General features: G+C 46.6%; 1 protein-coding gene across 5 annotated transcripts in view; it reads right to left on the bottom strand.

Annotated features, from left to right (window-relative positions):
• Nucleotides 1–14894, bottom strand: part of dip2a (disco-interacting protein 2 homolog A) — a 279281-nt gene that overhangs the window by 42942 nt on the left and 221445 nt on the right. For all 5 annotated transcript variants that reach the window (XM_046351249.1, XM_046351336.1, XM_046351426.1 and 2 more), the window contains 4 exons: nt 14442–14522; nt 10653–10776; nt 6882–7003; nt 3079–3190 (listed from right to left, as the gene is read on the bottom strand). In XM_046351249.1, the coding sequence (XP_046207205.1) occupies nt 3079–3190; nt 6882–7003; nt 10653–10776; nt 14442–14522 (439 nt within the window). The remainder of the gene's footprint in view (nt 1–3078; nt 3191–6881; nt 7004–10652; nt 10777–14441; nt 14523–14894) is intronic.

Raw genomic sequence — 14894 nt, 5'->3', positions numbered from 1 at the left:
TACAGCTGGCTGGTTATACGATGTACCGGCAGGATAGAACAGTGGCGTCTGGTAAGACAAGGGGAGGCGGTATATGTATTTTTGTAAATAACAGTTGGTGTACGATATCTAAGGAAGTCTTGAACTATTGCTCGCCTGAGGTAGAGTATCTCAGGAAAATCTGTAGACCCCACAATCTACCTAGAGAGTTTATCTGTATTTTTTGTTGCGGTTTACATACCACCACAGTCAGAGGCTGGCACTAATACAGCATTGAATGAGCTATATTCTGCCATAAGCAAACATGAAAATGCTCACCCTTTTGGCGGCGCCCCTAGTGGCCAGGGAATTTAATGCAGGGAAACAAATCAGCATGTTAAAATGCGCAACCAGAAAAACACTCTGGGCTACCTATACTCCACACACAGAGACTCATAAAGCTCTCCCTCACCCTCCATTTGGCAAATCTGACCATAACTCTATCCTCCTGATTCCTGCTTACAAGCTGAAATTTAAGCAGGAAGCACCAGTGACTAGATCAATAAAAAAGTGGACTGATGAAGCAGATGCTAAGCTACAGGACTGTTTTGCTAGCACAGACAGGAATATGTTCAGAGATTCCTACGATGGCTTTGAGGAATACACCACATCAGTCACTGGCTTCATCAATAAGTGCATTGATAACTTCGTCCCTACAGTGACCGTACGTACATACCCCAACCAGAAGCCATGGATTACAGGCAACATCCACACTGAGCTAAAGGCTAGACCTGCCGGCCTCAAGAAGCGGGACTCTAACCTGGAAGCTTATTTGCCAGCAGCATACCACCCTGCATACAACTGCTGGGTTGGTCCTGGTCAGTCCCTGGATGGGAGACCAGATGCTGCTGGAAGTGGTGTTGGAGGGCCAGTAGGAGGCACTCTTTCCTCTGGTCTAAAAAATATCCCAATGCCCCAGGCCAGTGATTGGGGACACTGCCCTGTGTAGGGTGCCGTCTTTCGGATGGGACGTTAAACGGGTGTCCTGACTCTCAGCGGTCATTAAAAGATCCCATGGCACTTATCGTAAGAGTAGGGGTGTTAACCCCGGTGTCCTGGCTAAATCCCCAATCTGGCAATCAAACCATCACGGTCACCTAATAATCGCCAGTTTACAATTGGCTCATTCATCCCCATCCTCTCCCCTGTAACTATTCCCCAGGTCGTTGCTGCAAATTCTCAGTCAACTTACCTGGTAAAATAACGGATAAATAAAATAAATAAAAGAAATCCTGCTACGCCCTCCGACGAACCATCAATACAGGACAAAGATCGAATCGTACTACACCGGCTCTGACAGATGTGGCAGTGCTTGCAAACCATTACAGAATACAAAGGGAAGCACAGCTGAGAGCTGCCCAGTGATACGAGCCTACCAGACTTCTACGCTCGCTTTGAGGCAAATAACACTGAAACATGCATGAGAACACCAGCTGTTCCTGAAGACTGTGATGAAGCTCTCTGCAGCCGATGTGAGTAAGAGCTTTAAACAGGTCAACATTCACAAGGCCGCAGGGTCAGACGGATTACCAGGACGTGCACTGTGAGCATGCGCTGACCAACTGGCAAGTGTCTTCACTGACATTTTCAACCTCTTTCTGTCCGAGTCTGTAATACCAACATGTTTCAAGCTGACTACCGACCCGTAACACTCACATCTGTAGCCATGAAGTGCTTTGAAAGCCTGGTCATGGCTCACATCAACACCATTATCCCAGAAACCCTAGACCCACTCCATTTTGCATACCGCACCAACATTTGATGCAATCTCTTTTGCCCTTTCCCATCTGGACATGTGAGAATGCTATTAATTGACTACAGCTCAGCGTTCAACACCATATAGTGCCCTCAAAGCTCATCAACAATCTCTGTAACCTAGGACTAAACACCTCTCTCTGCAACTGGATCCTGGACTTCTTGACGGGCCGCCCCCAGGTGGTGAGGGTAGGTAGCAACACATCCGCCACACTGATCCTCAACACAGGGGCCCCTCGGGGGTGTGTGCTCAGTTCCCTCTTGTACTCCATGGCCAGGCACAAACTTCAACACCATCATTAAGTTTGCACGATGACACAACAGTGGTAGGCCTGATCACCCACAATGACGAGACAGCCTATAGGGAAGAGGTCAGAGACCTGGCCGTGTGGTGCCAGGACAACAACCTCTCCCTCAACGTGATCAAGACAAAGGAGATGACTGTGGACTACAGGAAAAAAAGGATCAAGCACGCCCCCATTCTCATTCTCGGAGCTGCAGTAGACCAGGTTGAGAGCTTCAAGTTCCTTGGTGTCCACATCTCCAACAAACTAACATGGTCCAAGCACACCAAGACAGTTGTGAAGAGAGCACGACAAAACCTATTCCCCCTCAGGAGACTGAAAAGATTTGGCATGGGTCCTCAGATCCTCAAAAGGTTCTACAGCTGCACCATCGAGAGCATCACTGCCTGGTATGTCAACTGCTCGGCCTCTGACTGCAAGGCATTACAAAGGGTAGTGAGAATGGCCCAGTACATCACTTGGGCCAAGCTTTCTGCCATCCGGGACATCTATACCAGGCGGTGTTAGAGGAAGACCCTAAAAATTGTCAAAGACTCCAGTCACCCTAGTCATAGACTGTTCTCTCTACTACCACACATCAAGCAGTACGGGAGAGCCAAGTCTTGGTTCAAGAGGATTCTAAACAGCTTCTACCCCCAAGCCATAAGACTCCTGAACATCTAATCAAATGGCTACTTGCATTGCCCCCCTCCATCTTCAACGCTGCTGCTACTCTCCGTTATCATGTATAAATAGTCACTTTAATAACTCTACCTACATGTACATATTACCTCAACTAGCCGGTGACCCCGCACATTGACTCTGTACCGGTACCCCCCTGTATATAGTCTCGCTATTATTATTTTGCTCTTTAATTACTTGTTTATTTCTTATGTTTTTTTATTTTTATAAACTGCATTCTTGGTTAGGGGCTCGTAAGTAAGCATTTCACTGTAAGGTCTACACCGGTTGTATTCGGCGCATGTGACTTATAGATTTGAGTAAAATGAGGGTTTGTTACCTGTGTCCAGTACCATTGGCCATGACTTGACGTCCACAGCAGCCGCAGCCTCTTTGGACTTCAACAGCTTCATTATTGCTTGGGTGGTCAGGATACACACCGATTTACTGACCTGTCACAGTGTTATTTTGGTTATTTCACCTTTATTTAACCAGGTAAGGTTGAGAACAACTTCTCATTTACAATTGCGACCTGACCAAGATAAAGCAAAGCAGTGACACAAACAACACAGTTACACATGGAACAAACAAACACAGTCAATAACACAAAAAAAGTCTATATACCATAGTGGCGAAATAATTACAATATAGCAATTAAACACTGAAGTGATAGATGTGCAGAAGATGAGTGTGCAAGTAGAGATACTGGGGTGCAAAGGAGCAAATAAATAAATAAATAACAGTATGGGAATGAGGTAGGTAGATGGGCTATTTACAGATGGGCTATGTACAGGTGCAGTGATCTGTGAGCTGCTCTGACAGCTGATGCTTAAAGTTAGTAAGGGAGATATGAGTCTCCAGCTTCAGCAATTTTTGCAGTTCGTTCCAGTCATTGGCAGCAGAGAACTGGAAGGAAAGACGACCAAAGGAGGAATTGGTTTTGGTGGTGACCAGTGAGATATAACTGCTGGAGCACGTGCTACGGGTGGGTGCTGCTCTGGTGACGTGAGCTGAGATAAGGGGGGGCTTTACCTAGCAAAGACTTATAGATGGCCTGGAGCCAGTGGGTTTGGCGACGAATATGAAGCGAGGGACAGCCAAGGAGAGCATACAGGTCGCAGTGGTGGGTAGTTAATATTTTTATGGCTGTAGGGGCAGTATTGAGTAGCTTGGATGAAAAGGTGCCCATTGTAAACGGCCAGCTCCTCAGTCCCAGTTGCTAATAGATGCATATTATTATTAATATTGCATAGAAAACACTCTGAAGTTTCTAAAACGGTTTGAATTATGTCTGTGAGTATAACAGAACTCATATAGCAGGCAAAAACTTGAGAAATTCCACTTCCTGTTTTTTTTCTTTTCTGGGGGTGGCAGATTTTCAACCAAGCTTCTCATTGAAATTACAGCAAGAAATGGATGAGTTTTCACTTCCTACGCCTTCCACTAGATGTCAACAGCCAATAGAACGTTTTCTGATGACTCTAATGTGAAGGGGGGTCGAATGACACAGGAAATAGTCACCAGTGCTACGAGTTGACAATTCTTACATCTATGCGCGTTCACAGGGGAAGGACCTGTGCTCCACCGGTCATCTGAAGTAATTCTAATTCACCGGTTGGAACATTCTTCAAGATATATGTAAACAACATTCTAAAGATTGATTCAGGACATCGTTTGACATGTTTCTACTGACTGTTACGGAACTTTTGGACATTTCGTCACGTTGTAGTGGACTCGCTTTGTGACTTTGGAATTGTTTACCAAACGCGCTAACCAAAGTAGCTAATTGGACATAAATAACAGACATTTTCGAACAAATCAAGCATTTATTGTGGACCTAGGATTCCTAGGACTGCATTCTGATGAAGTTCATCAAAGGTAAGGAAACATTTATCATGTATTTTCTGGTTTCTATTGACTCCAACATGGCGGCTAATTTGGCTTCTGTTCTGAGAGCCGTCTCAGATTATTGCATGTGTTGCTTTTTCCGTAAACTTTTTTTGAAATCTGACACAGTGGTTGCATTAAGGAGCGGTATATCTATAATTCCATATGTATAACTTATATTACCATCTACATTTATGATGAGCATTTCTGTTGAAACGATGTGGCTATGCAAAATCACTTGATGTTTTTGGAACTAGTGAATCTAATAAACCAATGTAAACTCAGATATATTTATATATTTGCACGCCCAATTTTTCAGTTTTTGATTTGTTAAAAAAGTTTGAAATATCCAATAAATGTCGTTCCACTTCATGATTGTGTCCCACTTGTTGTTGATTATTCACAAAAAAATACAGTTTTATATCGTTATGTTTGAAGCGTGAAATGTGGCAAAAGGTCGCAAGGTTCAAGGGGGCCGAATACTTTCGCAAGGCACTGTAATCGTTTGTAGTGCTTTCGCTGAAAAGCCTATTTGAAATCGGACACTTTGGTGGGATTAATAACAGGATTACCTTTAAAATAATATAAAAAATCATGTATAAAATGTTTTAGGAATTGTAATTATGAGATTTCTGTGGTTTGAATTTGGCGCCCCCTATTTTCACTGATAGTTGTCATATCGATCCCGGTATTGGGATTGCAGCCATAACAAGATATGGGTAAGATTATTGATAATTACTCTAATATTAGCGAGATTAGGCTAGACCATGTTGGCGAGATAAGGCTAGGAGATGAGGCTAGGCCATGTTAGCGAGATTAGGCTAGGCCATGCTGGGAGAGATAAGGCTAGGAGATTAGGCTAGGCCATGTTAGTGAGATTAGGCTAGGCCATTCTGGCGAGATTAGGCTAGGCCATTCTGGCGAGATTAGGCTAGGCCATTCTGGCGAGATTAGGCTAGGCCATTCTGGCGAGATTAGGCTAGGCCATTCTGACGAGATTAGGCTAGGCCATTCTGACGAGATTAGGCTAGGCCATTCTGACGAGATTAGGCTAGGCCATTCTGACGAGATTAGGCTAGGCCATTCTGACGAGATTAGGCTAGGCCATTCTGACGAGATTAGGCTAGGCCATTCTGACGAGATTAGGCTAGGCCATTCTGACGAGATTAGGCTAGGCCATTCTGACGAGATTAGGCTAGGCCATTCTGGCGTGATTAGGCTAGGATATTAGGCTAGGTCATGCTGTCGAGATTAGGCTAGGAGATTAGGCTAGGCCATTCTGGCGTGATTAGGCTAGGATATTAGGCTAGGTCATGTTGGCGAGATTAGGCTAGGAGATTAGGCTAGGTCATGTTGGCGAGATTAGGCTAGGCCATTCTGGCGAGATTAGGCCATTCTGGCGAGATTAGGCTATTCTGGCGAGATTAGGCTATTCTGGCGAGATTACTCTAATATTGGTGAGATTAGGCTAGGCCATGTTGGCGAGATTAGGCTAGGCCATTCTGGGGAGATTAGGCTAGGCCATTCTGGCAAGATTAGGCTAGGCCATTCTGGCGAGATTAGGCCATTCTGGCGAGATTAGGCTAGGCCATTCTGGCGAGATTAGGCTAGGCCATTCTGGCGAGATTAGGCTAGGCCATTCTGGCGAGATTAGGCGAGGCCATTCTGGCGAGATTAGGCGAGGCCATTCTGGCGAGATTAGGCGAGGCCATTCTGGCGAGATTAGGCGAGGCCATTCTGGCGAGATTAGGCGAGGCGATTCTGGCGAGATTAGGCGCGATTCTGGCGAGATTAGGCGAGGCGATTCTGGCGAGATTAGGCGAGGCGATTCTGGCGAGATTAGGCTAGGCCATGCTGGTGAGATTAGGCTAGGCCATGCTGGTGAGATTAGGCGAGACCATACTGGTGAGATTACGCTAGGCCATGTTAGTGAGATTAGGCGAGACCATACTGGTGAGATTACGCTAGGCCATGTTAGTGAGATTAGGCTAGGCCATGTTAGTGAGATTAGGCTAGGCCATGTTAGTGAGATTAGGCTAGGCCATGTTAGTGAGATTAAGATAGGCCATGTTAGTGAGATTAGGCTAGGCCATGTTAGTGAGATTAGGCTAGGCCATGTTAGTGAGATTAAGCTAGGCCATGTTAGTGAGATTAGGCGAGACCATACTGGTGAGATTACGCTAGGCCATGTTAGTGAGATTACGCTAGGCCATGTTAGTGAGATTACGCTAGGCCATGTTAGTGAGAGCTGTGTACCTCTACAATCATCTTGACGGTGGGCAGGGTGGTGGCCAGGTTCTGAGGATGAGGGGGTCTGACGGTGACAGGAACACAGCCAGCGTACAGACACCCATAGAACGTAGCGATCAGGTCAATACCTGGAGAGAGACAAGGGCAAGAGACCATTAGAGACCATTAAACCCAGTTCAAATCAAGACGTGCAGTTGAGACTGTTTCCACAGTAAGGGTGCCTCTTTACATTAACATGTGGAAAGTTTGACAAAAGTTGCCATTTGTTGTAACAAACAAGTGTCATGAAATACATGCACCAGAAACAGGGTACAGTTTTTGTCTTGTTAGAAAGGTCAGCATGCCAGGCTAGCAAAACTACATGACCAAAAGTATGTGGACATACTCATTCCACAATCATGGGCATTAATATGGAGTCGGTTCCCCCTTTGCTGCTATAACAGCCTCAACTCTTCTGGGAAAGCTTTGCACTAGATGTTGGAACATTGCTTGAGGTTGAGTGATTAGGCCAGGCTCACAGTTGGCGTTCCAATTGTGACGACCAGCCCACTCTGTCTGCCGTATTCTCTCTTTGTTCTTGTTTCCTTATTAGGATGCCGGTGGGCGGAGTTGGGAGGGTCGTCAGCTACATGGGAAACACCTGGGCCCGGTGTGTCCCACCACACCACTTCCCCATTCATGGAGGAGACTCTCTCCATGCAGACACCTTTACAGATTTTGTTGTGCATCTTGGTGGCTTTTGGTTGTTTGCTTTGGCACCTTTCAACACCCTGCATTATCACATTCAGGCATGCAAAACTCACTTACACTATTGATTACACACACCATTGTATATTGTACTTAGTTTACTTTATTTAATAAATATATGTTTTGTTACTCCTTATCTCCACGTGGTCCCCCTTTTGTTATGGGCTTTGAGCCGGTTCGTGACACAATTCATCCCAAAGGTGTTCAATGGGGTTGAGGTCAGTCTTGTGCTGACATTGCTTCCAGAAGCAGTTTGGAACTCGGTAGTGACTGTTTATCCAGGCGGCTCGCTCGCTGCTCGTGTGTGTCTCTGCTTGTCTCCCTTTGGTAGCTGCTTGTCTAACTAGATTATCGCAAAACTCCAACAGACAACATGAGATGTTCTAAAACGTCATGAGATTGACTGTTCAAATACTCCTTAAGACCGTTGAGTCACATCTTATGTATCTGCACTGGGGTTTAAAGCCCAGTAGAGAACACCAGAGCCCAGTAGAGCCCAGTAGAGAACACCAGGGACCAGTAGAGAACACCAGAGACCAGTAGAGCCCAGTAGAGAACACCAGAGACCAGTAGAGTCCAGTAGAGAACACCAGAGACCAGTAGAGAACACCAGAGACCAGTAGAGAACACCAGAGACCAGTAGAGAACACCAGAGACCAGTAGAGAACACCAGAGACCAGTAGAGAACACCAGGAGCCCAGTAGAGAACACCAGAGACCAGTAGAGAACACCAGAGACCAGTAGAGCCCAGTAGAGAACACCAGAGACCAGTAGAGCCCAGTAGAGAACACCAGAGACCAGTAGAGAACACCAGAGACCAGTAGAGCCCAGTAGAGAACACCAGAGACCAGTAGAGAACACCAGAGACCAGTTGAGAACACCAGAGACCAGTAGAGAACACCAGAGACCAGTAGAGCCCAGTAGAGAACACCAGAGACCAGTAGAGAACACCAGAGACCAGTAGAGCCCAGTAGAGAACACCAGAGACCAGTTGAGCCCAGTAGAGAACACCAGAGACCAGTAGAGCTCAGTAGAGAACACCAGAGACCAGTAGAGCCCAGTAGAGAACACCAGAGCCCAGTAGAGAACACCAGAGACCAGTAGAGCCCAGTAGAGAACACCAGAGACCAGTAGAGCCCAGTAGAGAACACCAGAGACCAGTAGAGCCCAGTAGAGAACACCAGAGACCAGTAGAGCCCAGTAGAGACCAGTTGAGAACACCAGAGACCAGTAGAGAACACCAGAGACCAGTAGAGAACACCAGAGACCAGTAGAGAACACCAGAGACCAGTAGAGAACACCAGAGACCAGTAGAGCCCAGTAGAGAACACCAGAGACCAGTAGAGAACACCAGAGACCAGTAGAGAACACCAGAGACCAGTAGAGAACACCAGAGACCAGTAGAGAACACCAGAGACCAGTAGAGAACACCAGAGACCAGTAGAGAACACCAGAGCCCAGTAGAGAACACCAGAGACTAGTAGAGAACACCAGAGACCAGTAGAGAACACCAGAGACCAGTTGAGAACACCAGAGCCCAGTAGAGAACACCAGAGACCAGTAGAGCCCAGTAGAGAACACCAGAGACCAGTAGAGAACACCAGAGACCAGTAGAGAACACCAGAGACCAGTAGAGAACACCAGAGACCAGTAGAGAACACCAGAGACCAGTAGAGAACACCAGAGACCAGTAGAGCCCAGTAAAGAAGATTAGACCCAAATAAGAATGCTGTGCATTGACTATAGCTCAGCATTCAACGCCATAGTACCCTCCAAGCTCATCATTAGGCTCGAGGCCCTGGGTTTGAACCCCGCCCTGTGCAACTGTGTCCTGAACTGGGTCAACAGTGTGCTCAGCCTCCTCCTGTACTCCCTGTTCACCCATGAATGCATGGCCACGCATGCCTCCAACTCAATCATCAAGTTTGCAGACGACACTACAGTAGTAGGCCTGATTACAACAATGACAAGACAGTCTACTGGGAGGTGGTGAGGGCCTTGGGAGTGTGGTGGCAGGAAAACAACCTCTCATTCAACGTCAACAAAAAGAGCCAATTGTGGACTTCAGGAAAAAGCAGAGGAAGCACCCCCCTATCCACATCGACGGGACCGCAGTGGAGCAGGTGGAAAGCCTCAAGTTCATTGGCGTACACATCACTGACAAACTGAAATGGTCCAGCCACACAGACAGTGTGGTGAAGAAGGCGCAACAGCGCCTCTTCAACCTTAGGAGGCTTAAGCAATTTGTTTTGACACCGAAAACCCTCAACCCCCTTTTACAGATACACCATTGAGAGCATCCTGTCAGGATGTATCACCGCCTGGTATGGCAACTGCACAGGTTGCAACCGCAAGGCTCTCCAGAGGGTGGTGCCGTCTTCCCAACACATCACCGGAGGAAAACTACCTGCCCTCCAGGACACCTACACCACCCGATGTCACAGGAAGGCCATAAAGATAATCAAGGACATCAACCACCCAAGCCACTGCCTGTTCACCCCGCTATCATCCAGAAGGTGAGGTCAGTACTGGCGCATCAAAGCTGGATCGAGAGAATGAAAAACAGCTTTGATCTCAAGGCCATCAGACTGTTAAATAGCCATCACTAGCACATTAGATGCTGCTGCCCTATATACATACACTTGAAATCTTTGGCCACTTTAATAATGTTCACATATTTTGCATTACGAATCTCATATGTATATACTATTCTATTCTCTTTTAGTCTATGCCGCTCCGACATTGCTCATCCAAATATTTACATATTCTTAATTCTATTTCTTTACTTTGGATTTGTGTGTATTGTTTTGAAATTGTTAGATATTACTTGTTAGATACTACTGCACTGTCGGAGCTAGAAACACAGGCATTTCGCTACACCCGCAATAACATCTGCTAAACACATGTATGTGACCAATGCAAATTGATTTGACTTAGAGACCATCAGATACCAACAGAGAACAAGTAGCATGTCTAACAGTCTGGAGAGCTATTATCAGAGGGTCAGGGGTTAGAAGTTAGGGTAATTACCTGGAGGGTAAACCAGTGCTACGTGATCTCCGGGGTTGAGGCGTCCCTTCTCTATCAGTGCCATGGCAACACGCTCCGCCCGCTTCTGCAGCTGCAGACAGGAAGCAGTGCTTGACACTGTGCCCTGGACAACAACATCAGGGAACCACTGTTAAACAATTATTTACAAATCACCTTACACACTCAATACAGTAAAAAACAATCAGAGCAGACATTGACAGCATGCCTATGGTAAGTGTTGGACACTGTCAGAGCAGACATTGACAGCTTGCCTATGGTAAGTGTTAGACACTGTCAGAGCAGACATTGACAGCTTGCCTATGGTAAGTGTTAGACACTGTCAGAGCAGACATTGACAGCTTGCCTATGGTAAGTGTTGGCACTGTCAGAGCAGACATTGACAGCATGCCTATGGTAAGTGTTAGACACTGTCAGAGCAGACATTGACAGCTTGCCTATGGTAAGTGTTGGCTGTGTCAGAGCAGACATTGACAGCTTGCCTATGGTAAGTGTTGGCTGTGTCAGAGCAGACATTGACAGCTTGCCTATGGTAAGTGTTAGACACTGTCAGAGCAGACATTGACAGTCTGCCTATGGTAAGTGTTAGACACTGTCAGAGCAGACATTGACAGCTTGCCTATGGTAAGTGTTGGCTGTGTCAGAGCAGACATTGACAGCTTGCCTATGGTAAGTGTTAGACACTGTCAGAGCAGACATTGACAGCTTGCCTATGGTAAGTGTTAGACACTGTCAGAGCAGACATTGACAGCTTGCCTATGGTAAGTGTTGGCTGTGTCAGAGCAGACATTGACAGCTTGCCTATGGTAAGTGTTAGACACTGTCAGAGCAGACATTGACAGTCTGCCTATGGTAAGTGTTGGACACTGTCAGAGCAGACATTGACAGCTTGCCTATGGTAAGTGTTAGACACTGTCAGAGCAGACATTGACAGCTTGCCTATGGTAAGTGTTGGCTGTGTCAGAGCAGACATTGACAGCATGCCTATGGTAAGTGTTAGACACTGTCAGAGCAGACATTGACAGCTTGCCTATGGTAAGTGTTGGCACTGTCAGAGCAGACATTGACAGCTTGCCTATGGTAAGTGTTAGACACTGTCAGAGCAGACATTGACAGCATGCCTATGGTAAGTGTTAGACACTGTCAGAGCAGACATTGACAGCTTGCCTATGGTAAGTGTTGGCTGTGTCAGAGCAGACATTGACAGCTTGCCTATGGTAAGTGTTGGCTGTGTCAGAGCAGACATTGACAGCTTGCCTATGGTAAGTGTTAGACACTGTCAGAGCAGACATTGACAGTCTGCCTATGGTAAGTGTTAGACACTGTCAGAGCAGACATTGACAGCTTGCCTATGGTAAGTGTTGGCTGTGTCAGAGCAGACATTGACAGCTTGCCTATGGTAAGTGTTAGACACTGTCAGAGCAGACATTGACAGTCTGCCTATGGTAAGTGTTAGACACTGTCAGAGCAGACATTGACAGCTTGCCTATGGTAAGTGTTGGCTGTGTCAGAGCAGACATTGACAGCTTGCCTATGGTAAGTGTTAGACACTGTCAGAGCAGACATTGACAGTCTGCCTATGGTAAGTGTTGGACACTGTCAGAGCAGACATTGACAGCTTGCCTATGGTAAGTGTTAGACACTGTCAGAGCAGACATTGACAGCTTGCCTATGGTAAGTGTTGGCTGTGTCAGAGCAGACATTGACAGCTTGCCTATGGTAAGTGTTGGACACTGTCAGAGCAGACATTGACAGCTTGCCTATGGTAAGTGTTGGCTGTGTCAGAGCAGACATTGACAGCATGCCTATGGTAAGTGTTAGACACTGTCAGAGCAGACATTGACAGCTTGCCTATGGTAAGTGTTGGCTGTGTCAGAGCAGACATTGACAGCTTGCCTATGGTAAGTGTTAGACACTGTCAGAGCAGACATTGACAGTCTGCCTATGGTAAGTGTTAGACACTGTCAGAGCAGACATTGACAGCTTGCCTATGGTAAGTGTTGGCTGTGTCAGAGCAGACATTGACAGCTTGCCTATGGTAAGTGTTGGACACTGTCAGAGCAGACATTGACAGCTTGCCTATGGTAAGTGTTGGCTGTGTCAGAGCAGACATTGACAGCTTGCCTATGGTAAGTGTTGGCTGTGTCAGAGCAGACATTGACAGCTTGCCTATGGTAAGTGTTAGACACTGTCAGAGCAGACATTGACAGCTTGCCTATGGTAAGTGTTGGCTGTGTCAGAGCAGACATTGACAGCTTGCCTATGGTAAGTGTTGGACACTGTCAGAGCAGACATTGACAGCTTGCCTATGGTAAGTGTTGGCTGTGTCAGAGCAGACATTGACAGCTTGCCTATGGTAAGTGTTGGACACTGTCAGAGCAGACATTGACAGCTTGCCTATGGTAAGTGTTAGACACTGTCAGAGCAGACATTGACAGCATGCCTATGGTAAGTGTTAGACACTGTCAGAGCAGACATTGACAGCTTGCCTATGGTAAGTGCTGGACACTGTCAGAGCAGACATTGACAGCTTGCCTATGGTAAGTGTTGGCTGTGTCAGAGCAGACATTGACAGCTTGCCTATGGTAAGTGCTGGACACTGTCAGAGCAGACATTGACAGCATGCCTATGGTAAGTGTTAGACACTGTCAGAGCAGACATTGACAGCTTGCCTATGGTAAGTGCTGGCTGTGTCAGAGCAGACATTGACAGTCTGCCTATGGTAAGTGCTGGACACTGTCAGAGCAGACATTGACAGCTTGCCTATGGTAAGTGCTGGACACTGTCAGAGCAGACATTGACAGCTTGCCTATGGTAAGTGTTAGACACTGTCAGAGCAGACATTGACAGCTTGCCTATGGTAAGTGTTAGACACTGTCAGAGCAGACATTGACAGCTTGCCTATGGTAAGTGTTGGCTGTGTCAGAGCAGACATTGACAGCTTGCCTATGGTAAGTGTTGGACACTGTCAGAGCAGACATTGACAGCTTGCCTATGGTAAGTGTTGGACACTGTCAGAGCAGACATTGACAGCATGCCTATGGTAAGTGTTAGACACTGTCAGAGCAGACATTGACAGCTTGCCTATGGTAAGTGCTGGCTGTGTCAGAGCAGACATTGACAGTCTGCCTATGGTAAGTGCTGGACACTGTCAGAGCAGACATTGACAGCTTGCCTATGGTAAGTGTTGGACACTGTCAGAGCAGACATTGACAGCTTGCCTATGGTAAGTGTTGGACACTGTCAGAGCAGACATTGACAGCATGCCTATGGTAAGTGCTGGACACTGTCAGAGCAGACATTGACAGCATGCCTATGGTAAGTGTTAGACACTGTCAGAGCAGACATTGACAGCATGCCTATGGTAAGTGCTGGACACTGTCAGAGCAGACATTGACAGCTTGCCTATGGTAAGTGCTGGACACTGTCAGAGCAGACATTGACAGCATGCCTATGGTAAGTGTTGGCTGTGTCAGAGCAGACATTGACAGCATGCCTATGGTAAGTGTTGGCTGTGTCAGAGCAGACATTGACAGTCTGCCTATGGTAAGTGCTGGACACTGTCAGAGCAGACATTGACAGCTTGCCTATGGTAAGTGTTAGACACTGTCAGAGCAGACATTGACAGCTTGCCTATGGTAAGTGTTAGACACTGTCAGAGCAGACATTGACAGCTTGCCTATGGTAAGTGTTAGACACTGTCAGAGCAGACATTGACAGCTTGCCTATGGTAAGTGTTTGCAGTTGTCTTAGAAGAGACAAAGCAGGTACCTTGGCGTTGAGCACCAGGAACAGGGGATGGTCAGGTGTGGCCTGGGCTCTCCACTGGAGAACATCCTGCATGTACAGGAACTATTGGAGACAACCAGGAGATACTAAGTATACAGACAAACAGAACCAGGAGATCCGTAGTATACACACAGAACAGAAGTTACCTGTGTGTCCAGGTGAAAGGTGAAGAGGCATGATCTGTACCTTACATATCTCTGTGTGTCCAGGTGAAAGGTGAAGAGGCATGATCTGTACCTTACATATCTCTGTGTCCAGGTGAAAGGTGAAGAGGCATGATCTGTACCTTACATATCTCTGTGTGTCCAGGTGAAAGGTGAGGAGGCATGATCTGTACCTTACATATCTCTGTGTGTCCAGGTGAAAGGTGAGGAGGCATGATCTGTACCTTACATATCTCTGTGTGTCCAGGTGAAAGGTGAAGAGGCATGATCT

Source organism: Oncorhynchus gorbuscha, linkage group LG01, assembly GCF_021184085.1.
Source record: "Oncorhynchus gorbuscha isolate QuinsamMale2020 ecotype Even-year linkage group LG01, OgorEven_v1.0, whole genome shotgun sequence".
Lineage (NCBI taxonomy): Eukaryota > Metazoa > Chordata > Actinopteri > Salmoniformes > Salmonidae > Oncorhynchus > Oncorhynchus gorbuscha.
The sequence above is the reverse complement of the archived record's forward strand: the minus strand, read 5'-3'. Positions and strand labels throughout refer to the sequence as shown.